The sequence below is a fragment of the Empidonax traillii genome, unplaced genomic scaffold (genome assembly GCF_003031625.1).
Source record: "Empidonax traillii isolate 1590-97213 ecotype Southwest subspecies unplaced genomic scaffold, ASM303162v1 scaffold7:size3022706, whole genome shotgun sequence".
NCBI classification, from domain to species: domain Eukaryota; kingdom Metazoa; phylum Chordata; class Aves; order Passeriformes; family Tyrannidae; genus Empidonax; species Empidonax traillii.
The window spans coordinates 2,879,769-2,906,946 of record NW_020955200.1 but is presented as its reverse complement, the minus strand read 5'-3'; the positions used below and the strand labels follow the sequence as shown (position 1 = coordinate 2,906,946).

At 38.3% G+C, this 27,178-nt stretch overlaps 1 protein-coding gene across 1 annotated transcript in view; it reads right to left on the bottom strand.

Moving 5' to 3' along the window:
- Positions 1-26,628, bottom strand: part of TMC1 (transmembrane channel like 1) — a 54,272-nt gene extending 27,644 nt beyond the window's left edge. The window contains 7 exon segments of the mRNA XM_027881377.1: positions 4,809-4,915; positions 7,185-7,266; positions 8,374-8,464; positions 16,129-16,269; positions 17,740-18,109; positions 18,243-18,305; positions 26,595-26,628. Of these exon segments, the coding sequence (XP_027737178.1) occupies positions 4,809-4,915; positions 7,185-7,266; positions 8,374-8,464; positions 16,129-16,269; positions 17,740-18,109; positions 18,243-18,305; positions 26,595-26,628 (888 nt within the window).
- Between the last annotated feature and the right edge of the window lie 550 nt (positions 26,629-27,178).

Below are 27,178 nucleotides of genomic sequence, written 5' to 3'. Positions count from 1 at the left end.
TGGCTCAAAGGAACACAAAAAATAATACATTTCATAGATATAATTTCAGTTTGAATTATATCTGCTCTAAGTACAACTAGTAACGGTAATTCTGCAAATAGTACAAAGCATGGCAGGTCTCTCATATGAATTTACAGCCTAACTGTGCCTTAACACCATGTGAGTATTATGTCTGAAAATATCCTCTGAACCCCATAAAGAATCCTTTTACTGCAATGCCCGTTGCAGTCAAGAAACTCCAGGTGGCTTCTTCTTAGTCTCAGTTCCTCTACTTAGTTCTGCATAAAATCATCACAAAACAACCAAAAAAACCCAAAACAAAGAAACAAAACTATACCTATGTCATCCCAGACACAGGAAAACACTTTCAGCAGTAAACCCTATATACATTTTACTTTTTTCCATCATGTCTATTTCAAGGCATCTCTCTGTAGAGACAATTGTCTGCAAGGAAAGTACCTCTTTACAGGCTTAGTACACCTTAATACTTTCAAATGGATCACAAAGAGATTAAAAACTTATTTAAGGGTCCAATCCTATGAAATCTCACAAAATCACAGGATACACTGAGCTGGAAAGGACTCACAAGGACCATCAAGTCCAACACTTAACTGACAAATGTTGAAGGTGGATGGGGAGAGGGAACCCCAGGCAAAGGGCTTTTCCTTTTACCCCTTGCTCCAGGGGTGAGCATGCCCTCCCCCTGGCCCCCCACCTCGCAGCGCTTCACGGCCCCCAAAGAGACCAGGACGCCAGCAGCAAGCAGGGAGAGCAGGCAGAGAGAGCATTGTTCTGGTAGTTGCTTAAATAGCTTTTGGGGGAATTACAAAGTGACCATTAGAAGTCCAGGAGGTCTTACAAACAACCAATGATAACAAAGGGTTAGCAACCAATAGGTAAGCTTTCAGTTATCTCTCAGGACATTCCAAAGATACAGTGAGGGATCTTGGGAAGGAGAAGGTAAGTTTGCACAAGTTACAAAAGCCATTTTGGAAGCATGGTCAACATTAAAACAACATTAAAACTTCAGCATACTTTTCTATCCCAAAAGCATACTGCAACACTTAACCCTGCACAGGATCATCCGCAGCAGTCACACCACATGTCCAAGAGTATCATTCAAACACTTCTTGAACTTCGGCAGGCTTGATGCTGTGACCACTTCCCTGGGGAGCCTCTTAAAGTGCCCAAACACCCTCTGGGTGAAGAACCTTTTTCTAATATCCAACCTAAACCTCCCCTGACACAACTTCAGGCCATTCCCTCAGGTCCTGTCACTGGTCACCACAGAGAAGAGATCAGTGCCTACCCCTTCTCTTCCCCTCATGCGGAAGTTGTAACTGCAAAGAGGTCTCCTCTCAGCCTCCTCTCCTCCAGGCTGAGCACACTAAGTGACCTCAGCCACCCCTTATTCGGCTTCTTCTCAAGGCCCTTCACCATCTTCGTTGCCCTCCTCTCAACACTCTCTAATGGCTTACTATCTTTGTTATAGTGCAGTGCCCAAAACTGCCACAATATGCAAGGTGAGATTGCACCAGTGCAGAACAGTGAGAGACAATCCCCTCCCTTGACTGTCTGGGAATGCTTTGCCTGATGCCCCCCCAAGACACAATTGGCCCTCCTGGCTGCCCGGGCACTGCTGACTCATTTTAACTGGCCATTTACCAGGACTGCCAGGTCCCTTTCCATGACACTGCTTTCCAGCATCTCATTCTTCAGTCTGTATCAACAGCCAGGGATGCCCCATTCCAGGTGCAGAATCCATCACTTCCTCTTGTTGAACTTCATATGACTGGAGATTGCCCACCTCTCTAATTTGTAGAGGTCTCTCTGCAGGAACTCCCAGCCTTTGAGAGAGTCAACAGCCTCTCCCAGTTTTGCATTGTCTGCCAACTTGCTCAGTATCCTTTCCAGTCCTGCATCCAAGTCATTTACGAAGATGGTGAAGAGCATAGGGCCTGAGATGGAGCCTGGCAGAACCCCACTGGTGACAGGTCTCCAGTCTGATGTTACCCCAGTCACTGTTACCCTCTGTGCTTGACCTATGAGCCAGTTGCTCACCCACCACATGATGTGTTTATCCAGCTGTATGCTGGACATTTTGTCCAGAAGGCTCCTGCACAAAATCAAAATCACTGCTGAAATCCAAAAATCTTACATCTACTGGCTTCCTTTGATCAACTAAATAGGTGGGTTACCTTCCATAAGACTAAATCAGGTTTGATAAGCAGGACTTTCATGAAGCCATGCTGGCTGTGGCCAATGACTGCATTGTGTTTTGTATGTTTTTCAATACCTCCCAGAATAATCTTCTCCATAACTTTACCAGGCACTGAAGTGAGACTGAAAGGTCTGTAGTTTCAGGGTCCTCCTTCTTGGTCTACTCAAAAATAGGAACAATGTTCACCCGCTTCCAGTCAGCTGGGACCTCTTCGGATTCCCACAACCACTCAAATGTCATCAAAAGAGATTTTGTGATTATATCAGCCAGCTCTTTGAGGATTCTGAGATGAATCCCAGGCCCATAGATTTGTAGGGACCTATTTGGAACAGCAGATACCACACAATTTCTAGGTCAACACACAATTTCTAGGGAGCTGATCATTCATGCAGTTATGGTCCTCCAGCTCAGGGCACTGAGACTCCCTTGATCTATCATCAGTATTGAAGACAGAGGCAAAGAGCATTAAACACCTCTGCCTTGTCTCTGTCCCTTTTTGTGAGGTGACCATCCTCATCCTGTAATGGGCCAATAATATTTCTACACTGTTTATTACCACTGACAGATTTCAAAAAAACTCTTTTTATTGTCCCCTGCATTTCTGGCCATCTACAAGTCCAGTCAAGCTTTGGCCATATGAATTTTCTCCATACAATGGCAGGCAGCATCTCTGAATTTGTCCAGTCTCACGTTGCTTTGCTTCCACAGGGCATATACCTTCTTTCTTTGCTGTCTTTCCAAGGAAGATCCCTACCCAGCCAAGTTGGCCTTCTGACTTGCCTACTTGACTTTCGACATCTGGGAATTGCCTGCTCCTGTGCCCCTAGGAGGTGCTTTAAAAAGTGACCAGCACGGATGGATTTCAGCAGCTGCAAAAACATTTTCCCAGAGGACCTTCCTTACTAATTCTCTGGGCACCCTGAAGTCTGCTCTCCTCATGGCCAGAGCTGAGGTTTTGCTGGCACCTTTCCTCCTGTCAACAGAGACTTTAAACCCGATCACTTCATGGTCACTGTGGCCAAGATGGTCACCAGTCTCCACCTCTCTCACAAGATCCCCTCTGTTGACAAGCAGCAGATCAAGCAGTGGGAGACCTCGTCACTCTCTACAACTCCCTGAAAGGAGGTTGTAGCCAGGTGGGGGTTGGTCTCCTTTCCCAGGCAGCTATCAGTAAGACAAGAGGGCATGGTCTCAAGCTCTGCCGGGGGAGGTTTAGGTTGGATATTAGGAAGAAATTCTTTACAGAGAGGGTAATCAGGCATCAGAATGGGCTGCCCAGGGCAGTGGTGGATTCTCCATCCGGAAGAGACTGGATGTGGCACTTACTGCCATAGTCTAGTAACTGTGGTGGTAGTGGATCAAGGGTTGGACTTGATGATCTCAGAGGTTCTTTCCAACCCAGCTGATTCTATGATTCTATGATTCTGTGATTCTATGATTAAGTAGGGTATCTTTCTGAGTCAGCTCCCTTAGGACTTGTTCCATAATGTTGTCATCCATTTTTTTCAGAAATCTTCTGGCCAGGGTTGTACCAGCTGTACGATGCTTCTGGTTCATTTCTGGCAAATTGAAGTCCCCCACAAAGACAAGGGCAGTTGACTTGCAAGTGTCCCATAGTTCCTCAATGAGTAATTCATTTGCATCATCATCCTGGTTGGGAGGTCTGTAGCAGACTCCCACAATACATCTGCATTATTTGTTTGCCCATTGATTCTTGCCCAGAGGCTCCCAGCTGTGCAATTTCCAGCTGTGGGTTCCCTATATTCTATCCCCTCTGTTACATATAGTGACACTCCTCCACCTCTTTTGCCCTGGCTATTCCTCCTGAAGAACCTGTAACTGTCCAACAGGGCACTGCAGTCACAGGATTCATCCCATCAGGTTTCACTGATGGCAATGATATCAAATTTCAGGGATTGGGCCAAGGTTTTGAGTTCCTCTTGTTTGGTCTTCATGTTTTGTATGTCGGTGTAGGAACATTTCAGGTATGTTACATGTTAGCCTACACCTCGTGAAGCAAATTGAGGGATCCCATTACTGCTTGGGTTTTGCACGCCATCCCATTGCTCATCACTGGTGTGCCAGGTTTTGTCCCTTTCACTCTTCCAAGGTAGAAAGCTCTGTCAACAAGGCCCACTAGTTCCTGTGGCTCAGACTATCATTACCCTCTGAGACAGGTGCAGTAGACCAGGGGTTGAGTAGATTATTTTTCTAATTACACCAGCCTCGGACCACTCATTGACCTGATGGATCTGTGTATTCCTATCAATATTATTTCTTGTTGCCAGAAGCATTGAGGAAATCACTATCTGTGCTCCTGACCCCTCTACAAATCTTCCCAAGACATCTTTTGATGTCCTCAGGATTCTTTGTTATTCCATCACTGCCAGTTTGAACAACCAATAGTGGATAGTATTCAGGTGGCCTTATTAGACTGGAGAGTTTTTCAGTAATATCCCTTACCCAAATCCCTGGGAGACAGAAGACTTCCCTATGAGTTGGGTTGCATCTGCATATCGAGCCTTCCTTTCCCCTTATAAAGCACTTTCCTATAGCAATTTTCAATGAAAATTTAAAAGATTCCCACCTCGGGCACCATTACAAGTCCAAAGGTCAATCCAAAGAGAATCATGTTTATTCCATACATCCAGCGCAAGAATATGAAATAAGATGCTACTGATGAGCCAAAGTGACCTGTGAAAACATCAGATGTGATAAAAAGGCAGACAGATTAGCTGTTTGAAATTATTTTACCTAGGGAAGAAGATGCTGAAAGTTTATGTAAAATAAATAAAATCAGTGGAGGTTTTTAATCTTCTTTATTATGATAATTCTAATAGCTTTTTTCGAAGATTGCACACTAATATTCACAGACCCAGCTGAGAAAATAGAAATGAAAAATATAAAAGTATTAGTTTTATAGACTACCTGGGATCATATAAAAGCTATGACACTTGCTACTATTAAGTAACCTCTGTAAATACATTTCAGTGCTTTTTATTCTTTTTTTCTGTCTGATGTGGATTTTAAGCATTCTTGACATGTTAAGCCAGCACCTGCCCAAATTTAATAGGAAGAAGCACAGAATTAACCAATGGGGATAGTTTTTCCAAGGCCACAAGACAGTTGTCAGTGCTCACCAGATTTTTTTCACAAGGGAGAAACAATATTATCTGCAAGTATTTGTATACTTTCTTTCTCTTACTTTGCTGTTTATGTGTTCTACCAGTACGCAGGTGTAAAGGCAGTCCCATCACCAGCTGAAGGCTTTCTTAAATTACTGGCATTCTGGCAAATGATCCTTTCTGCAAGTAAAAGCAATTGCAGCTTTCCCTACCAATATATTGAACAGAACAAAAACTTAAAGAAAAAGAGTAAACTTTGCAATCCTACCCTTTGAGATTACAAAATTATCCCATTGTGATTTTGGGACCCGTCAGCAAAAACTGAACTTGTTTCAAATGAAAAGATAAATAGATACAAAAGTAAGTCTGAAAAAATGATCTTGTTCCATTTTTGCATTCTTATTTTAAAAGGAAAGAAATGTGCCTGTTGGAAGTTATTCTGCACAAGCAGAAGAGCTTGTGCAAGGATTACTCCTTTAAAGAATCTTGCAAAACTATTACTCTTATAAATCCTCAAGATATCTATTATGTATCCATTATAGATTACATGTTCTAAACTCCACCTCAAGTGAGTAGATAATCTGTTACACAGTCTGTAGACCATTGTTTAAGTACGTTATATAAATTCTCCTCAAAGTGGTTTTTTTTTCAGTCCAAAGCCCCACAAAATCCACAATTTATCATTTTCCTGTTTTTCTACTATTCCGGTTATTCCTTTTGATGCAACTCACAGGTCCTTTCAAATGCAGCTTTTCTAAAATCAGTTTCATTGCATTTTCATCTGCATTTCATCAGTGGCAGAACCTCATTCAGGTATCTATGCAGTTAAGTCAAATATGCTCCAAATAAAGGGCTGCAATTTAAAATTAATCACTGGAACTGCAATGCAAAACTGACTGGTGACAAACATCTACTATCAAACATACCTGTAGGACTAATTACATTGCCTTGTTTATATTTATGCCCAATGTAATAGAAGGGTTAACTTTGTTCATAAAATCTTATGTGTATGAGGGAATAAGAAACTTTTGTTGTAATTAAACAAGATAAGTCTCACAAACATCCTGTTAAACAAACAAGTGTCAGTATCAGTAGAATTTACAACTGATAAGAACTACAGCTTTCATCCCTGAAAGATTCCAGAAGACAGATAACAACAAGCCATACACTCGCAACCACAAAGCAGATTTACAGTCAAAACCCGGGACTTGAAAATGAATAAAAAGGGACATTTGCTACATTTTGATGTGTGTCTTGGGCAAAGCAATGACTTCCCAAACCATCCAGTGCTGTTTTGCTTTATTATCGCTTGCTTAATAAATTTATCAAGGTTTAATTGGAATTGAGGTGTCTAAATTCTTATACCAATTTATAACACCCAATACATGTGGACATCCAAGACTGCTATAATTTTCTCTGTGTTAAATTATGTGGCTGAAAATGGGAGAAATACATTTTACATGAAGATCAAGATAAAGAAAAATGCCAGCAATAATTACAATATAATCTGTACAGTATAATCTGTATATTATAAATACAGACAAAATAAAATTAAGGTAGGAAATAGCTAAATCCCAATTCCACCTTTCCAAGATTAACTTCAACACTGGCTGTTGAATTGTTACCTGCGAAATGAGGATTTTTTTCCATAAAGTGACTAATACTCTCTCAGGGAAATTTTCAATAAGCTGTAATATCAAGCTCAACCAATATTAATGAAAAAATAAATACTCATGGATTTAAAACTATGGGCTGAATACTGACGCATATTCTGAAGCAATTTATCATTTTAGCAGACACCAGAAATATGATCATTGATACTATTCTTATTTACCTACTTTCAATCTCCTTAATTTTCATTTCCCAGGGTATGCAGGCTGTCTTAAAATTCTCAAAGTCTCTTTGAAATTTCATCCATTTCTGAAAAGAGTTGCAGAAAAAGAAAATAAAAACCAACACACCATCATCTCAGTGTCCAGATGCTCAGTTCTCCCTTGAGCTAATGTAAGCCTTTAGTCATGCACAGCATCCTTTGTCAGAGTCTACAAAGTAATAGCTTGTGAACAAACATCTCCTTTTGTTTGTTCTGAATATGTCTCCTATTGGCTCTGCATGAAGTTTCTATTTCTTTTTTTTTTTCTTCCACAATTATTAACTAATCACTTCCTTTCATGTCATGCTCTTTCTCTTTTTCCTTTTGCTTTTTCTCTCTCTTTTCCTTTTACTCCTTTTTTCCTTTTTCTCTTTCTTTCTCTTTTATGTTTTCTTTACTTTTTCTTTCTTTTTAGAATTGTTTCTGAGTCTTCATTTCTTATTTCCTTTGCTATTAAACATTTAAATCTGAAGTTTAAGCTGTGACATTTAATTACAATTACTCTACCCAGTAGTTCATCTATTAATGAGTTTAACTTCTGTAAGTGACCTTCCTGAGCCAAGCTGAGTTTGAAAATCTGATATTTTTTGTGACCATCAATGCTTAGGAGATGTGATCACACAGCTGCTTGCAGAAAATCCAGTCTAACTAAGGGTAAACCTTGCCATAGTAAATGGTCCTGACAAATATTTTTAGCCTTTTTCTGCATCAGCACCTTAGTTTGGGGTAAAAGTGTGCTTTTGAAGTGAATCTCCCAAACCATTCCAATTCAACACGGTTAGATTTGTACTGTAAGGGAGAGTCAGAACATAAAACTAAGTCAAAATGTGTGTTTGGGAGCATGCTAATCTCAAGAGAAAGACTGAACTTTAGATTCAGTCCACACAAACACCCAATCTACTCCAAGAGAAATTAACTTTTACAAGGTATTAAATTCTTGAAAACTCCTGTAAAACACTTGATTTTTGTTTTGATTACAATATCCACCTGTGAGCTTTCATTAGAAATACTTTCATGCAAGGGCAGTGGAAACAAAAGTTTTAAAATGCAAAGAAAGACAAGGAACTCTACTTTGGAAAATGAGTACCTATGGCAATAATTTACAAAAGGTTCCTCATTAGCTTTACAGTAAGTTAGTCAAACAATCAGTTTACCTTGGTCATCATCACTTTGTATGCATAGAATTTTTTTCCTTTTCCTTTTCCAAGAGCACCTTCAAACTTTTCAACAAAAATCTGGGCTTCCCTAGAAAATGACAGCAGAAGAGAGATATAGACCATGGTACAGTAAATGTTATATTTTCTCTATTGTATTAATTTATTTTTTGTGTTTCAGCTCCTCATAGAGTTTTAAAAAATCTTGTCCCCTTAGTGATGTTAGGAAAGAAACTCTCCGAGATTTTGTATTTCATAGAATACTAATCATATGTAGTGCAAGCAGTACAAGCAACTTCAGACATCTGCTCTAATCCAAATGTATTTGGAGATCTGAAATCTGTCTACATCCAGTCAGTGTTATCAAATATTTTTAGTCATAGTGAATTTAGCAGTTCAGCTGCTGCCCATTTGTGTGATGCACAAACTGTTATTTCTCCTGGTCCCATTTAATATAAATTGTTGTCCAGCTACCTAAGGAAAATCTCTTTTCATTATTTGTTTTGGAGGTATGTATACACTAGAGCATTGGTTCTCTCGTGTCTATGCTACTCAACTCTTGAGAATTTCTGCATATATCTTCTCTAGCTGTACCATTCCCAGAGTCATTCTTAGAAGTGTAACTTCACTAGCCCCCAAAAGACTAAAGTTTTGCTTAAAAAATACAGCCCACATATTCACCACTTCAAAGTTGTTCTTTGAGGATAGAGTCAGTGTCATTTCAGGGGTCTAGATTCCTTGTTCCAAATTCTATGCTTCTGACTGAGTGTTTCTTATTCTCTAAGCCACTCTGAGTCCTTCAGAGATTTTACGGTTCAGTGGTCACAGATCATTCTTTCATTTTGATACTTAAAAAAAATCTACACTTAAATTTCAGCCCTCCCAAATTAGTCAGAGAAAATAGATTGGTTCAGCTTCAGGAAACCAATGTCCAGGAGACTAATTTAAATCCAAGTGTCAGGATTTGAAATTTTGCTGCAGTCAGCAGTTATAAGGCAGTCCTGACAGCAGATGGCAGCTTCGTCCTAAATTCAGCAGCCAGTGCTGGAAGGAACACTGCCATAAAAGCAGCCAGAATCAATAAACTGAACATGTGCCAGTCTCCCAGGTCAACATATCATATTCTGAACTAAAAAGGAAACCCTTTTACTATCACTTCTATCTCTAGGTAATTCAGACTTGTTCATGAAAAATTTCTGAAATCAAAACCTACAGAGCTGTAGAAAACTCGAATTTTCAGTCACTAATTATGTTATGCTGCAGAATACAAAGACTTCAAATTGTAAGCTGAGGTTTTTTTACAGTGAAGCAGTAAATTAGAAATTTAAGGAGATAGTAAGAAAAACAACCATTAATAAGTTAAAAAATCCTCTGTAGCAAGTATGAGCACACCTTACCTCTGTAGATGAATACTAAAGCTCCCCACAAACTTGTTCTGCTATAAATCAAAGCTGAGCAAAAACAGACAGAATTTTTCACAATGAAATTCATAAAAGTATCTATTTTAAATGCCTAATTCAAGCCGTCTTCTGACTTGTTTTAAAATATTTTCACAATGCATTCTACTAAAACTAGGGGGTTTTTTTATCCTACTCTGCCTCCTTTACCCTCTGTCAAGCAATGCTTCAAGTTAGAGTGTCATCAGTATTTTAGTTTTTTCTTAAGGACAAATCAAAACATTGCTTTTTGAAGGTAGTTAACTGGACCTAGAGGTTTATGCTGCTGACTCTCCTAGATGCTTCCCTTTATTTTGCTTCACCAGTGTCTGAGGTTTCATCTCTCTTTGCATCCCTTCTTCCCCAAACTTTTCTGCTTTATAACCTATTTTTCTCTGATTTTCATTTTGTTTCTGTGATTGGACTAAGTTCATCGCTGCATCACAAACAAACCAGTTCCTTCTTACTGGGTGGTAATACATGCATCCAACTCAGTTTCCAGTGCAAGGCTGGAATTCAAAACCAGTTGGATTCATGCACAGTATTTGTGAAGCTACTTTCATGTTTCATGAAAGAAGTATGAAGCAACTCCTTTCATTTTTCTAATACATTGTTTTACTATACTTATAAATTTGTTGTATAAACCTGGGAGGAAGTCAGCTAAGTCCAAATGGTGGACTTGGACTATTATTTTCATTTTCCATTTACACTGAATTTTGTTCTAGTTAGTAATAATGCACTTTGATTTTTGTAACTAAGAGAACTGTTGACATAAATGCATATATTACACTGACCATGAGAAGATGTTTCAAACGTGCATCAAAAACTGTGTCCATAATATTTCCCAATCTTAAAAAGTAATAGCCAAAATAATCACATAGTTAATAATCATCACATAATTAATAAAAAAAGTAGCACAGGTTAGTAGGCCCAAAGAGTGGTGTGAATGGAGTTAAATCCATCTGGTGTTCAGTCACAGGTGGTGTTTCCCAGGGCTCATCCTGGCTTAACACTGATGATCTGGAGTAGGGGATCAAGGACACTCTCAGTTTGACTCCTGAAAGGAGGTTGTAGTGAGGTGGGAGTCAGTTTTTCTTCCAGGTACAAGCAACAGGACAAGAAGAAGCAGCATCAATTTGTGCCAGGGAAGGTTTAGACTGGATATTAGGAAAATTTTCTTAATCAAAAGGGTTGTCAAGCATTGGAACAGGCTGCCCTGAGAAGTGGTTGAAACACCATCCCTGGAGGTTTTTAAAAGAAAAGTAGATGTGGTGCTGAGGGACTTAGTTTAGTGATAGACTTGGCAGTGCTGGATGAATGGTTGAATTCAATGATTTTAATGGCCTATTCCAATCTAAATGATTTTATTACTCTGCATTTGAAAGAATAAAAATAAAATCAATTATTGCGGGAAAGAAAAGTTGAAGTCTTCTTCCACTGTTGGAATAAATTAAATCAAGTTACTTTTGATGTCCTACAAGCATGTCTTATGTTTTGGTGTGTGATGGATTTCACCAATAACATTCTAAATAACATGTTTATATTGCTGTTTTAGAGACACTAAGTCTTACAAGAGAACCTCACCACATGCCAATATACAGAGGAGTTATTAAGGGCCCCACAGCAGCCCGTCTGTTAGTTGCATCCATGAATACTTGCATCACTTATAGGTCTTATTTAATTGGTAATTAAATGCAACACTCAATAACAACTTGATACTATGAAAAGTTCCCACCAGACCTTTAATAATATATCTGAAAAGCAAATTCAATGCAGAAAAAAAGCTTAATAACAGTTCTATGACTAATGAGGCAGAAACATCTGTACAGTTAAGTGCAAAGAATTAATACAGAAAGCATAAGTACCAGATGATGCTGAAATCATCAAACAGAATATGTTTTAGTTCTACTTCTCATCTTTTCTTTCCCCACCAGCTCTGCAACAAACTAGTCCCACTGGGTTACTCCTGACCTCTGCGATTCATGGGTTACTTAAGCTTCCTGGCCTTAAAGTTCAGCAACAACTTGGCATTGGTTAGAGACTTCAGTCAGGGACCAGGCTTGCCATGTCCTTTCCATGTCTGTGACATATACTCTTTTTTTGTTAAATATAATTCAATACATTACTCAATTAAGGTTTATACCTTGATGTCTGAACTATCTCACTGAAAGATCTCTATTTGAACATCACTGCAGCCTTTTGTCACCCTTTGTCCTTTCCTCCATTTCTTTTTTACTATAAATAAAATGTGAAGACAGGAAGAATGATAAAGCAATAAAAAGTAGCCTTGGAACTACTTTAGAAACCACAATGAAACCAAACAGCACATACATACACACATGCATATTCACGCCCACTTGAAAGTAATGAGACTTCACTAACATGAGGATGTGTCAAAATCAACACAGAGCAACAAAACTGAGCTTTGTAATTACTGGTATCGTGTTATAGGTAAATTATCTATATCACAAGATAGGCCAAAGTGTGCCCTTTTAGCTAACTGTGAGTTTAAAGAAGCTTCAGGGAAAGCTTATTAAGTGAATTACAGATGCAAGAACTAGTAAATGTTTCATGGGGCCAGGCATTATTGTCCTGGAAAAGCCTGAGTTAATTATTAATATTAAGTGTGGAGTTACAGCTTCCTAAGTGCTAGGTGTACAGTACCTCAGGCACTTCTGTGTTGCAGAGAGAGGATGAATTACAGCTCTCAGAGGTTGTTGCTAATGAATTGGATTCAAGTGGATTGATCACATCTTTCAGTAACAGGTCAGGAAGGTTTCAGACTGTAAGATCTAGAAACTCATTAAAAAGAAATGTCACATTAATACTGATCATCCAGGACTTCTCCAAGTCTTGAAAAGATTGACTAAAAACATATTTGAAAAGAACTGTTGTCAGGCACAGATCGCTTGAAAACCTGTTCAGCATTAATAATGGGCAAATTACAGTGTTATTTAATATCCAGCTGGCCTCCAGGACAATCAGTCTGGCCTCCAGGACTGCCAGTATGACCACAGTAAGAGAGATAAAATACTGACTAATGGGAGTACAAAGAGTCCATTAAAAGATGAGAATTTTTCACCATCTCATACACACTTCTTATGTATCTTTGGGGTTTCCATGTTTATCAAAATAATCATATTTCCAATTCATCAGTCTTGATGGATAATCTGAGTCCTGTAATAAAATAAATGATGCAAAAAAAATAGTGAAAAATCACCATATTATGTTCTGTCCCTAGCATGTGGCCTTCTATGATGGAGTGACTAAACCTGTGGACAAGGGAAGGGTCACCTGGACTTCTGTAAAGTCTTTGACATGGTCTCCTACAACATCCTTCTCTCTGAATTGTAGAATATGGATTCAATAGGTGGACTGTTAAATGAATAAGGAATTGCTTGGATGGTTACACCCAGAAGGCAGTGGTCAACGGCTCAGAATCCCAACAGACATCAGGGATAAATGATGTCCCTCAGAGGCCCGCACTGGGATTGGTGTTGTTTAGTATCTTCATTAATGATATAGATGAAGGAATCAAATGTACCCTCAGTAAATTTGTAGATGCACCCTCAGTAAATTTGTAGATGACATGAAGTTAGTGGTGCTGTTGACACACCTGAAGGACAGGATACCATCCAGAGGGACCTGAAGAAGCTCAATCCTTCATGAGAATCTCATGAAGTTTAACAAGGCCAAATGCAAGGGGCTGCATCAGGTTTGGAGCAATCAAACAGCCTGGGGGACAAACACGTCAGGAGTAGACCTATTGAAAAGGACTTAGGGGTGCTGGTGGATAAGAGGCTGCACATGACCCAGCAATGTGCACTCACAGCCCAGAAAGCCAACCACGTCCTGGGCTGCATCAACAGCAGCATGGCCAGCAGGGTGAGGGAAGTGATTCTGCCACTCTAATACACTCCAGAGAGACCCCATCTGGAGTGATGCATTCAACTGTGGAGTCCCCAGCACAGGAAGGCCATCAACCTGTTGGAACAAGTCCAAAGGAGTGCCACAAAGCTGATTAGAGGGATGGAGCACCTCTCCCCTAAGGAAAGGCTGAGGAAACACGGTTTGTTCAGCCTGGAAAAGAGAAGGCTTTGGGTTGACCTAAGTGCAGCTTTCCAGTAAAAGAAAGATGGAGAGGGACATTTTACAAGAGGATGTAGTGACAGGACAAGGGGGAATGGTTTCAAACTGAAAGAGAGAAGGTTTAGATTAGATATTAGGAAAAAAAATTCTTTACTATGAGAGTGGTGAGGCACTGGAAGAGGTTGCCCAGAAAAGCTGTGAGTGTTCCAACCCTGGAAATGTTTAAGGCAAGGTTGTATGGAGCTCTGAGCAACCTGGTCTCCAGTGGAAGGCATACCTGCCAATGGCAGGGAGTTGAAACTAGATGATCTTTAATGTCCCTTCCAACACAAACCATTCTGTGATTCTATGTAGGCTTTGTACTGCTCTGATTCTCTTAGGGGGAAAAAAAAAAAAGAAACAAAAAGTTCTCATGTCTTTCTTTATGGTCTGTGTTTACCTGGAAGTCCTTAAAAAAGCCTAAGCTTGACATTTTACTGTCTTTTTATATAAATATACCTTTTACTTTTTTATTTATGTTTCACATGTTTTCACAGTTCACTAACTGGCTAGTGGTAGAACTTTAAAGAGAGACCCCTGTTGGCACATTTCTGGATTCTTGTGCTCAATTCTCTGGTTATATGGTACCATGATAAGCTTTGCTCTTGGATATAAACTACATACTTACTAACAGACTTTGTGATCTTATTGTACAAACTTTTGGCTGTCCAAAGTGTATGAGCATTAATAAGGGGAGAAAGGTTAGTATATCAGAAGCAAATACAGGAGCATAGCATTTAAACTCACCCTTTTCCTTCATATTGGTGCAAAACTCAAACAGAAAAAATGCACACGCAGGGATGAAGTTCCCAAAAGCAGACTCTCAGAGGTAGGTTGAGATAGCTTTCCCTGGATGTTTACCAATTTGCAACAGCTGAAGTTGTGACCCATGAGTTTTATAATTTTGTACCTTCTAATCAAAAAATCTAAACCTAATAGAACCATAGACTGGTCAAGGTTGGCAGAGACCTTTAAGATCATCCAGTCCAACCATTAACCCAGCACTACCACTGTAACCCCCAAACCATTAAGCTGTATTACCCAGTGCCAGATCCACACACCTCTTAAACACCTTTGGGGTGGTGCCTATGCATTCAACAAATGATGGAGACACCCCCGACTCTCCTTTTGCTGTCAAGGTATTTATAGAAACTATTCTAGAATGACTTTGGCCATTCTAATCTTCTCTCTACATGACCTCATGACTTCCTTGCAGTCCTCCCAAGTTATCTGACCCTCCTTCGCGAGATGATAGATTCTTCTTTTTTAAGTTTCTTTTGCCTTCATTCAATTCAACCTTAAGTTCTCCATTTAACCAGTCTAGTCTTTCACCCAACAACTTGACTTCCTACACATGGGGAGAAAGCCAACTCCTGAATATTTGACAAGCCTGGTTCTGAATATTTAAAAATTTCTTTTTAAAGCATATCCAGCTTTCCTGGATGCCTTTTCCTTTCAGGACCGATTCCCAAAGGACTTTGTCAATCAAATCTTTTCAATAGTTTACCTCCCTCTCTAAATCTCAGGTGTGTACGTAACGATTGCTGTTCATTATCATCTGATGGTTCTTCAAGAAATTTTGTGCTGACCTGAATGGGCAGTGACAAGAAGAAATGTGCACAAGTTATCATCTCCCATAGAAAATATAAAACATCAGCACTCACAAACCACGTAAACCAGTGGAAGGAAAATTAATAGATCAAGAAAACTTTCCTGAAGGAGAATATTATTCTTGGAATTGATAAAAACTCTTTTTCTTTCAAAAAGTTAGAGAGATAAATCCTCTTTTCTCCCCCCAGTGATCTTGAGGTAATCATGAAATTTGTCATTTTTATAAGAGATATTAATGAGATATAAATCTTACCAGTGGAAGAATTTACCAACATCAACCTAACCAAAGGAAAAAAAAAAAAAAAAAAAGGAAAGATTTTGCATGGGGTTATAATGGAAATTCCAAAACCAAAAATATATTAGCTTTTCATATTTGATTTCAGCACTACAGGGACGAGAAAGCACTGATCTGTAATACCATTTACCTCTACTTACTGTGAAAACACATCCTGAGAAAGAGAGATTAAAAATGCTTTGAAATAATTTTGTTAGGAGGTCGAAAACTGAAGTAACAATTCAGAAAAGCAGTACAAAATGCAAAGCAGGATAGCAGATATTCATTATGGAAATCAAACCATACTTCAGGACAGACAACTTCTTTTTCATCTTCCATGGCTTGTTTCGTAGTGTGGCAATTAGTTTCTTCTTTTCTTCTACCTCTTCTTTCAGCTTGGCCAGTTCCTCCTCTGTAATTGGCTCCTCCTCAGAGTCAGAACCAGAGCTTCAAACAAAAGCAGGAACAAAAAACATCATCAAAACTCAGATAGAACAGAAGTTTTCACAGAAAAACATACTTCATGTTAATTTTAGTTAACTTTGAGACTAGATAAATGCCTTTACACTTGCGCAGAATGGAGGACACACTTCATTTGGATATGCTAATTATTTAAGTACGAAAGGCGAGGCCTGCACACGAAGTGCAGAGCTGCAGGTGAACCAGCACTACACCTTCAGCATTCCATGTAGAGCAGGCAGAGCTCCTGGAGGAACAATTGTCAGCCACTAATTGTTCCTGCAAGTGTGACCGGCTTCCTAAGAGTTCAACTGAACTCACAGTGGTCAAGTGATGACGCTCTAACTGCAGCCAAAAGATTTTAGGCACTCTCGTTGGGAAAGGAAATGAAGTAGAAGTATATAGACATGGGATACTAGATAAATTATTACAACAATATATCTCATTGTGGTTTTTTCTTTCCTTTTACTCCCACTGTGCTCTCCAGTAATGTCTCTGGGAACAGAAGAAGTTGTAGTAAGTGCTGAATGTGGGATGGGATTTTCTTTTCCTTTCCATTGAGATAACCATGCCTAGCTCCATTTGCTGTGTTATCCACCATTCCCAGGGGTTGCTTCCTTTCAAAAGCACAACAAGGGACAAGGAGCAAAGGAATCCTAGGATGGCAGAAAAATAGAAATGATTTTCTGAAGTGCTCCATGTCAGTGGGATCTTCCAAAGACCCCTGGGTTGCATTAGATGTTTTGAAAAGTTGAACAGTGATATTTAAGAGGAAGTGAGTGAGACAGACTGAAAATCCCATCTCAGTCCTTGGTTCTAGGTTTTTGAAATTTTGGCACCAATCTTTAATAAAAAATCTGGCTTAAACCTGGGTGGGAAAAAAAGAACATGAGAAGCATCAAGATTTAAATTCTAAACTGGAAATAAAACTAGACCCTGGCTTTTTGTTGGGTTATCAGTTTGGAGTTTGGGGGATCTTAGTTTTCTGGAAAGGAAAAAATACGGGAGATCTCACCTGTTATCACCTCTCTCTGCCATTTTCTTCTGTAATTTTCACTCCCTTTCTCTAGAGAACAGCTCATAAAATTTGGATCTTTAACTACAATAAGAGTGTGCCTGACCTGAGTTCCCATTCAGCCAGATCAGATTTGACCTAATCCTCAGAGTATCAGCAGTCCCAGAAGGGTCTGGTTTGTCATTTCCTGGCGTCCCACCACGGACCTGTGACAAAACTCTGACTTATTTCCAGAGAATTAGATATGATTCTGTGAAAAGTGTCCATTTCACTAAGTCAGTGCTTCCTTACTGAAGGAAAAAAAAATATCTATCTGGCCCTAGTTCGGCTGTATCAAATAAGGGAGTCATACTGGCTCTTGGTATTTCACGTCTGTAAATGAAAGCAGGTTTTATGCAAGGTAACCATGGTTTTACTGTAAGAAAAAAAAATTACTGAATTACCCAGATCCTGATTTCTTTTTGTCTTTTTTCTTCTTATTTGCCTTCTCCTTTTTCCCTTTCTTATCAGTCTTTTTGTCCGCTTTCTTCTCTTTTTTGCCTTTCCCACTCTTGCTCCCCTTCCCATCTTCTTCTTCTTCTTCATCTTCTTTGGATTTCTGATTTGCCTCATTCTTCCTGGCTTTTGCAGCTTCCATATCAGAATCGTTGTCCTCATTTCCAGCTGCTCGTCCTCTTCTACGGTTTCTGTGCCTACGATGCCCAGCTCTTCTTGTCCCATCTTCATCATCCTCATTCTCTTCATCACCATGCCTGGCTCTTCCCCTGGCGTGTCCCCTTGCAGTTCTTGGTGTTGCTTTCTTCCTCCCTTTATTTGTGATCAATTTAAAAAATTAAAAACACATGATAGAAGGTAGTATGTTAGAAGGAGAGCTTTCCTACTCTTTCATTCTTACTGACAATCAGAAAACATCTGAGTCTGCCTCAAAATAATCCACATTACTGACCTATTCCTTTGGCATTTTCTTCATTTTCAGCTGCACTGCCTTCTTCATTGTCACCGCTGCCATCTGTGGAGTGAAAACACAGGCCAGTGCACATGAAGTATGGATTGCTCATTAGGAATGCAGAAGTTTCAAGAAGTTCTTGGCAATTACTGCTTTGTACTCCTTTACACCATTTCATGAACCCAAGTTTTTGGAACATGGCAAATAGTTTTCAAGAAATAAGATGGAAAAGAAAAAAATAATTACCCTTTTCTTCAGCACTCAAATATATAAGCCTTAAAGTGATGCCATGAACTCTCTCTCATGGAAGAAATAAGTAGTATAGGAGAATGCTAAAAATATCCTACAATTTGAAGAAGAAAGAGGAGGATGAAAATACTTCTCAGAGAATTCTCAAAGATTTTCTTAAACATGAAAGTAAAAGGACTGGCTGAGATTAAACAAGAAGTATCATTTTCTGATTTGTCTGACTGGAGGGCTTGAAGATTCATAGCAGCAGCATAGCTGAAGAAGGCAGTTCCAGAAGAAAAAGGAGATTTACACTCAGTTCCAGCAACCAAATCTCTAAGCATAGTGACAAAACTTGACCTAGCTCACTTGTATGCTGTACCACAGTCCTACTCTACCACTCATGGGACAATGAAAATCTTGAAGGCTTTAGAGAGATAGGCTGTTTCTGAAGAATGCAGTGTTTTGCCATAGAAACATCTTTGGTTTGGAGTGGATCTCTTGCCTAATTTTTTCAATTTCTCAATAAATTCAATAAGAGATGATGTCTCTGCTGCCCATCAATAAGCAGAAAATTATCCAAACTGAAACCATGCATATATAAGGAATAAATTAAAATACTCGTCTCATTTGTATCATATCCATCACAATATCTAATTGATATCTAATTGATATCTAAATGATGTGCTCTCCAAAAACATTGGTATGAACATATTACTCAACAGGTCATTTTAACTGCTACTAATGTTTCTTAGTGATGTTTCTTCAGAAGCAACACCTGAGAAGTCAGGTGCTAATGGACTCTCTTGAGGTAACTTTGAGTTTGTGCATGTGGGACATCAGCTTAGACACATCTATAGAATTTATAGAAATAGATGGTAGTAGGAAATGAATGAGAAGATTAAGAGGTATTACCATGAAATAGTAGAAATAGGTAGCAGTCATTCCACTCCTATACACTATGCATGTTCCACGTGTATGTAGTCTAATTTCTCCTCTGCACAGAGAGGACAGGTGACATGTAATAATCCCTATAATCACATTTTTCATGCAAGAAGAAGCTACAGATATCTTCCTTTTTCTTTCATCTATAACAGTTCTGAATTCTTCTTTATATTCTTTCTTCAGCTATTCCCTAGTTCCCCAGTTTCTTTCACAAATTTTACTAAGCCACTTTACTAAGTGATTCATTGAAAATTTTTATACAGCTGGATTTATTTAGGGACTGCTGTAGATAATTGTGAAGCACAACTTCTTGGCTTTACTTAATATCGAAGAGAAGCAGTAAAATATGTAAGGCTGCAAACAACAAAGAATCTAGGGAGTTGTTTCACTCTGTGCAGTAACAAGCAAAGATTTATTATCCAGAATTTGACTGGCGTTTTACTACTGCAATATATGTATTTCCTCTGCAAAATATTCAATTGTAATTAACACTTTACATCAGTTCCCCAGCATTTGCACCATAATTTTTAAGATTATGCAAAAATATTATCGTTCAATATCATCAGCGTAGTGTGACAATTAGTGCTCCTTTGTTATGCCTGGACACATACCTTCTGCTGCTGACAGTAACAGGATCACCTTTTGATAAAGATCATTGTGTTGCTATTGAAAGCTTGCAAAGATGAAGACAGACATCCCTGAATAGATACTTCAAATGCAACAGTAGGACACTATCTTTTATTGAAACTAATGGTTTTGCTGATCTCCTACGGCTGAACAGAAGTTCACAGAAAAGCACTTTAATGGTAAAATACTGGCCTCAATGCAGAGTCTGATGAGCTTGTACAACTAGCAAACACGTGGAGGTTTATCATGTATACTGAAACATGCACTAGCAGTGAAGTGTATTAAGCTTTAGTTGACACCATGTTAACAATGTATTCAGGTAAGAGAGAAAGTGACAAGAGACTACACAACACAGAGACTTAAACAAGGTAGAAGATTGTTGCTGGAGTCTGTTTAATTCTAATAGCATAAGGAAAACAAATTTACTACGCTGAATCCAACATTTGAGATAAAGTCCTAAGCTAATTTACAGATTTCAGTCTGCTTGAAGAAAGTATTGAGAACACTACTACAGAGGAGTGTATCTGAATATTAACTTATGTGTGGTTTTGTGGTTTTTTGCATCTAAATGATCAGGCGCTTGAGCGATAAAGAGGAACTTTTAAAGAAATAAAAAAAAAACATGAAATCAAACAGAAATAGACATAGTCACAAAACAAACCTAGAAAACGTGGGCAGTGATTATATGGAATCATGCAGCTAGAAAAATAGGTGCTATAGGAACACCCAGCAAGAACAGATGCAGCTTAAATTGTTTTTCTGCAAAAACTTCAAATTGTATCTCCAAACTGAACTTCATAGAAAGATAAAATGTGTTGTTATGAACATTAGATGTGTGCTCTTCTCCTTCTGGTGTATCTACAGAATAAGACATCTCTTTCAGGTCTTTGGGTATGATGCAGATGCAGAAAGCATTTTACTAGAATTTATTTTTAAAAGGAACTGGAAGCAAGGACTCTCCAATCCTCCGGTATTCTAGCTCTCTATTCCATGAGCTGTGTCACCAGCATAAATTTTTAAGCTCAGGATAGAACTCAAAGTTATTCACTTGTGACAGCTGTGATAGCAGTTGGTGCTGTACATGAGGGAAAAAAATCTCTGAGGAGAGGGGATAGAAGAGCTTTACGACCCCGAGGTCTGTCCTTAACTGTGTATAGGTATGAGTTCATATAAGCTATATCACCACCCCATACAACAGCCACATTGCAGCTGGAAACTTCTATTTCAGACAAAAGGTATTAATAACTGCCTTTTTCTGTCAGTCTGTTTTGCACTTACCAATAAAAGACCTGTTGTTATTTGGTCGGGTATTTTTGCAATAAGAGATAAGAAACATTAGTGTGCTTAATTTTATCATCATTATTAGAAAGCTACTTCAGGTAATAAACTCCTTGATACTTCTCAAAGAGGAAAGGAAGAGGCCAGGCAGCTCATAACTCAGCAATTTAGGTGTTTGTGGAAAACCCCGTCTTACTGAATTACTGGAGAAGCATTTCGACAATACACAAATTACTTTTCTTGGTGACACTATATCTAAATGCAGTGTAGCACTTAATTTAAATACTCTGTTATAAGCCATGCCATAGAGAAACAGTAGAGTGCATTTCTCAGGCACTGTATTAGAACGCTATAGGAAGCCAAATAGCATTTTTGATGCTCTGGCTTGTTAAAGTTAAAACATAGTATTTGATGCAGGAACAAAATCCTCACCATAGGGGAAGTTCATATACTGGTCCTGGGATTTTTTAAACAGATCTTCACATGTTTCCGCTTAGCAGAAGTTTGTTGAATCCTCCAATAAAATTAACTAAGTCTCACAAAAGCACTGTCTAGAATTACTCATTTTTCCAGAAAAGGGTTGATGAGACCTCTTATCTTCACTGTATTAATATTCATAGGGGTAATATCAGCTTTATTAGCCTTTGACTCACCTAATTTTGAGTTTATGTGACTCAGAGCAAAAGCTCAACAGCTACATCTTCCAGGATACATCATCTAGTCCTAATGACAGTATATTTCTATATATCATTAAGTAGATTTGAAGATATACTCCAGAACTCTTTTGCTCTAGGAAATACAAACACTTTCTTTTTTTCCACAGTAGTTTAAGGGAAACTTTCTCATCTTTCTAGATTAAGGGCAATGACAGTGTAATCTGAGTAAGCTATCATTTTACCTGAAGTCTTATTTAGACTATAGCCACAAATGAGCCAACAAGGCTAAAAGAGGGCGTCCTGAATATGGGCTCAGACTAACCTGCATGTCACAGACACAAGGCAGAACATTAGACAGCTCAGGAGAGAGCTCCAAGCGTTAGCGTGTTGGCTGCTGACAAAACTAAGGACAGAAAAAAAAATTCGTAAGACCATAGTCTTTGCTCTGTGAGGTGTCTAGCAGATCATGGGGGCTGGTTTATCCTTGTTTCCCAAGTTGTTTGTACACCTTCTATCAGAGGCTACTACTCAGACTTCATGGTTTGGATCTTTTAAAAACTTATTCTATACTGACATAATTTTCTTGATTTTCACTGTGAGAGGTATAATGATTCTTGAAACTACCTTATATAACGTGACTCACTAATATAATACTCCTGCTCCAATTACTGCTGTGTAAAACCGACTGCTGCTAATCAATTCTGCATTTTGGTAGTATTAAAAAATTCAGCGCTATGCAAAGTAATCTGTTATAAAAAAATGTTGTAGAGTTTTTGTATATGTTATAAAATAAGTTTCTATTTTATTAATTGTTAAGCCAATGAGTTGGATGGTATACCAATAGAGCTGTGCAAGTATTTACTGTGTACTCCTCTGGACTGGACCATGCTGGACATTTTTCAGTGTTGGAAAGACATCAGCCTAGGTACATAACAAACTGGCTGTCCAACATATGGAAATTTCAGCAATCCAAAATTCTATTAGATAATAAATGCATGTTACATACTAGTCAAAAAGAGGAAAGAGTTGCGCAATGTTCAATTCTACATATTTACATACATTTCCATATTTTTCTTTCTGATCATGTAAATATAAGAGTATCTCAGAACACTTTAGGGAGAGTAAATATCACTAGAAGTAACAGCTATGAAACACACCAGAAATAATACATTAAGCTCAGACAAGAAAGTCTGTTGCAAGAGTGAATTAGTGTAGACTTCTATATCCGAGATTTGAAACCTTAACACTAGAGATCTCATCCTCTTAATCACTTTCCATTGACATTGGGAAGAAAACCTTAGCCCACCTCAGGCCCAAAAGAAGGGAACTTGAAACACTGAAATTTCAAATAAACGTTGCCTTTATAGAACAACTATTTCACTCTTACTTGAGATCATGCTTGATTTGTCCTCTCTTTTTCCCACTTAGTGATGCAATTTTTTCTGCCAATGGACATAAGCAAAAATCACAAAACCCCAAAAATTCATCCTGTCCAGCAATAGCTGTGAATTTATAAAGTAAAACAATTCCTACACATAGCAGCTAATATCATGCTTATCTTTCCCACCTGAACTGGCAAGATCTTAAATACTAAAGTAGGCAGAATATTTATACTACAATGTTGTAAAGACACGAGGGTCTTGGAAGACTTTCTAGTCTCAGTGTATATGCTGCGTCCCACAGCCTCATGCACACAAAAAATTTCCAGGAGCTGGCTCAGGGGCAATAAGCTTTCCCTCTCTGCAGACTGCCAGTGAAGAGAATTTGCACAGCTAATTGTAGGACAGTCAAAATTTGAAAATTACAGATGCAGACCACAGGGAGCAAATGGAATCCATTCAATTCACAACCATGAATGTCTCATTTGCTCTCCATTGGTAAGGAAAAATTACTGATTACTGATGTTCTACTAAAATGACAGAGACTGAGCTCACATAGGTCATGTTGACACAATGGCTGACATTGGATACATCATCTGATTACACTCTCCTCTTTTCAGTTTCCTTCTGGACTGTACTTACATATGCCGAGGTTTGAAAACTTTCTCTCAGTTTGTGGGTCAGAACGTCTCCTACACAAATTTTCTCTTCAGGGATGAATAAGTTTATTGCACAATTTCAGTTCAAAAAATTTGGGCCAAATCTGATTGCACTGTTTGTTATAAAACCTACAGAAGGTAGAGGAGGAAGATAATTCACTGCAAAACCCCTCATATTTCACCCCCTTCAGGAAAACATGCATAAAAGTTTAGGGACCTCTATATCTTACACCATCTCTGTGTACACATCTGCATTTCCCTACCTCTGCTCACAAAGATCTAACCATGTAGTGTTTTGCCTTAACCAAGACTAGAGAACTGATGAGCTTGCAGGACCCATTGGCTGCTCTAATTAAACAACAAGGAGACACCACACTTGCATTGTGTCTTCACATTGGATTGTGTGATGGTGGGCAATTTTTCATTCTCGTTGCAATCTTTACTGCAAGAACTAGGATCAGAATATTAAGTGTTCAGTGCACTCCGAGAAGATGGAGACTGCAGTAAATCACACCAATCTGACCTTTTCAGGTTCTAAAACAGAATTTACTTAGCTTTTTGTCATGCATTCACAGTACTGTTAAAATTAGAAGAACACATGATAATATGAAGGAAAGAGTTTATGTTCAAGTAACAAATGTAGTGTTCTTAGTGGATCTGAAGTCAGTTGTATTTTTCACAATCTCATGAGAAGAAAGTTCTTTTAAGGTGCATAACTAGAGCTGGCCAGTTCATCACATATTCTCTTTATAATATTTAGAGAGTAATAGGCACTTTCCAACTGCTCCTTTTTAAACATCCACTCTGAAGACTTTTTACTTTCGTTTGTTTTTCCTGCATGAGATGGCAGGAACAATGAATTCACAGTCATGAATTCAGTGTAATGAACCATACATCTCCCACTATCACAGATTTTGCAGAAGTCATATCATGAAACAAGAAGAATGGCCAAACCAAGAGCGGCTTCACTAGAGAAATCAAAAAAACCCAAAAGTATATGGCTTTAGAATGCATTTTTTGCATATGTTGCAAGAATATTCCTCAGGACTGTCAGCAGTGATGAAGACAAACCTATTGCAAACGAAACCACAGCTAGATTAGCTCATCGGCCCTGTGCTACGTAACTCCAAATGTTGGTACTTCTTAAGTCGGAAGTGGATTGAGGACTACATTCTGAAAGTGCCTCATATTTACTTGTAAGGAAGCTCCAGTTTTTCAGGTGTTCTAAAATCAGAACACAGTCTTGACTTTACTCACATGATCTTATCTCCAAATATTACCCATAACTGTAATTAAGATAATTAAATTTTATTATAAGTTATATATGTAGCGTAAATTTTCATGCAAAAAAGAAAAAAGTGTCGAAGAATGATCATGATTCTGCAATATAAAGATGTCCAACAGTTACAAAGTGGCTCACCATGGGAATGCTATCCTCTGCAATTTGAATGAACAATAAAGTCACTGAATCAGAAGATAAGTCAATTCAGTTAGATATTTGCAAGTAGAAGGCAGATGTTTATGGTAAACTTAGAAGCTCGATATTCTTAGAATTTTCTTATTTTAAATGTTTATAAAAAACGTGCATGTTCTGTCATCATGTTCATATTGTTTCTTACTCAGAAATTCTGTTGAAGCCAGTAAGTAGTTTCTCATGCTGCATTAAATTTTGTGCTTGTCTCATGTTGAAAAGAACGCCATTAGCATGAACTGCTTGAAAATTAAATTCATCAGTAAAGGGTCTTGCAGTAAAAAAACTGAGGGGAGGAAAAATAACAGAGCTCATACAGCACAAGGGAAAAAAATAGGATGCTGCCAAAAATGCTTCTGATGTTTTCTATGGAAGCAGAAAATATTTTATTACTACTGTGTTGCAACTACGGATTAAAAATATAGAAAGCCCTATTTAGTAGTAACAGTCCTGTTACTTATCAAGACCCAATGAATTCATTCAAAAACCAGCCTAGAAAAAGCTCCCTGACAATTTTCCTCCATGCTGAAGATAATAAATGTCATGCTTGTTCCATATGAAAAAAACCTGTATTTTAGAAAAAGTAGTATTGCTCATGAGAACTGAAAGTACTTCCCATATTAAATAGTTGCCTTGTACATTGCCAGAACAAGCTGTCGGGCATTATTTTCCTACGGAAACATTTCTTAGATCCAGAACAGGGTAGTATCAGTATTGAAATATTATTAATCTTACTGTCAAGAATGTTTGACATTTCATAACAAATTTTGAAAGCAATAAGAAAAGGAAGCATTGCTATTGTGCAGCTTACAGAAGCCACAAAATACATCTGTTTTTTTCAGTTTTTTCTGTAAATTACATATAAATTTAAGACAAGTAACAGGGCTGTGGTTGCACTCTTTTGATTTACTAACCAGTGGAAAGCCACCCTTCCATGCTACAACTAGCCAATTTCCACAATAAAACACATTTCTGAGCAAAAGACAGGGAATTACTATTAGCAAGATTTTATACAAAAAAGAAAAAGAAGAAAACACAACTTGCACACTGTTGAACTGCATGCAGAAAATGAATATGTGCTTCAATTGCATAATTATATTTGTAATTACCATTTTCTTCTGTTGAGTTTTCATGTTTAGGCATCGTGACTATTTCACAGGGCTGCTGCAGGTGCTGCCTATTCAGGAGAGTGTCTGAAGGTTGAGTGGTTCAAGACGAAGTGTACCACAGCATCATCCTGCCTGTCAGTGAAAGGATGGCGCTGGTGAAGTTTCACTCACTGAAATATAAGAAGATACTAATTTCCTAAGTGATTAATCTTTCATGATTGTTTAGCTTACTATTTAGGGTTGGCATGTTAGGATCAAAAGAATCAAATATGTCATTCACCTTCTTTATTATGATGCCTTAGAGTTTTTGAACTTTTAATTTTAGTAGATTTTGGAAGTAGTTGTATAGTGAAGGTAGATTTTAATATATCTGTACTTTCACACTATTAGCTGTAGCCTAATGTTTACACATACCCAAGCCAGCTGCCCTATTTCATATCAATTCCTCTAGCATGCTTTTGAGATAGAATAGTGGGAAAAGCATCCTGAGGCCTCTACCAGGAGATATCACACAGGCATAGTGACCCTCAAGCCCAGAACTTGAAGGAACTCCAAAGACTGCATGTGAGGTGAAGAAGATGAAG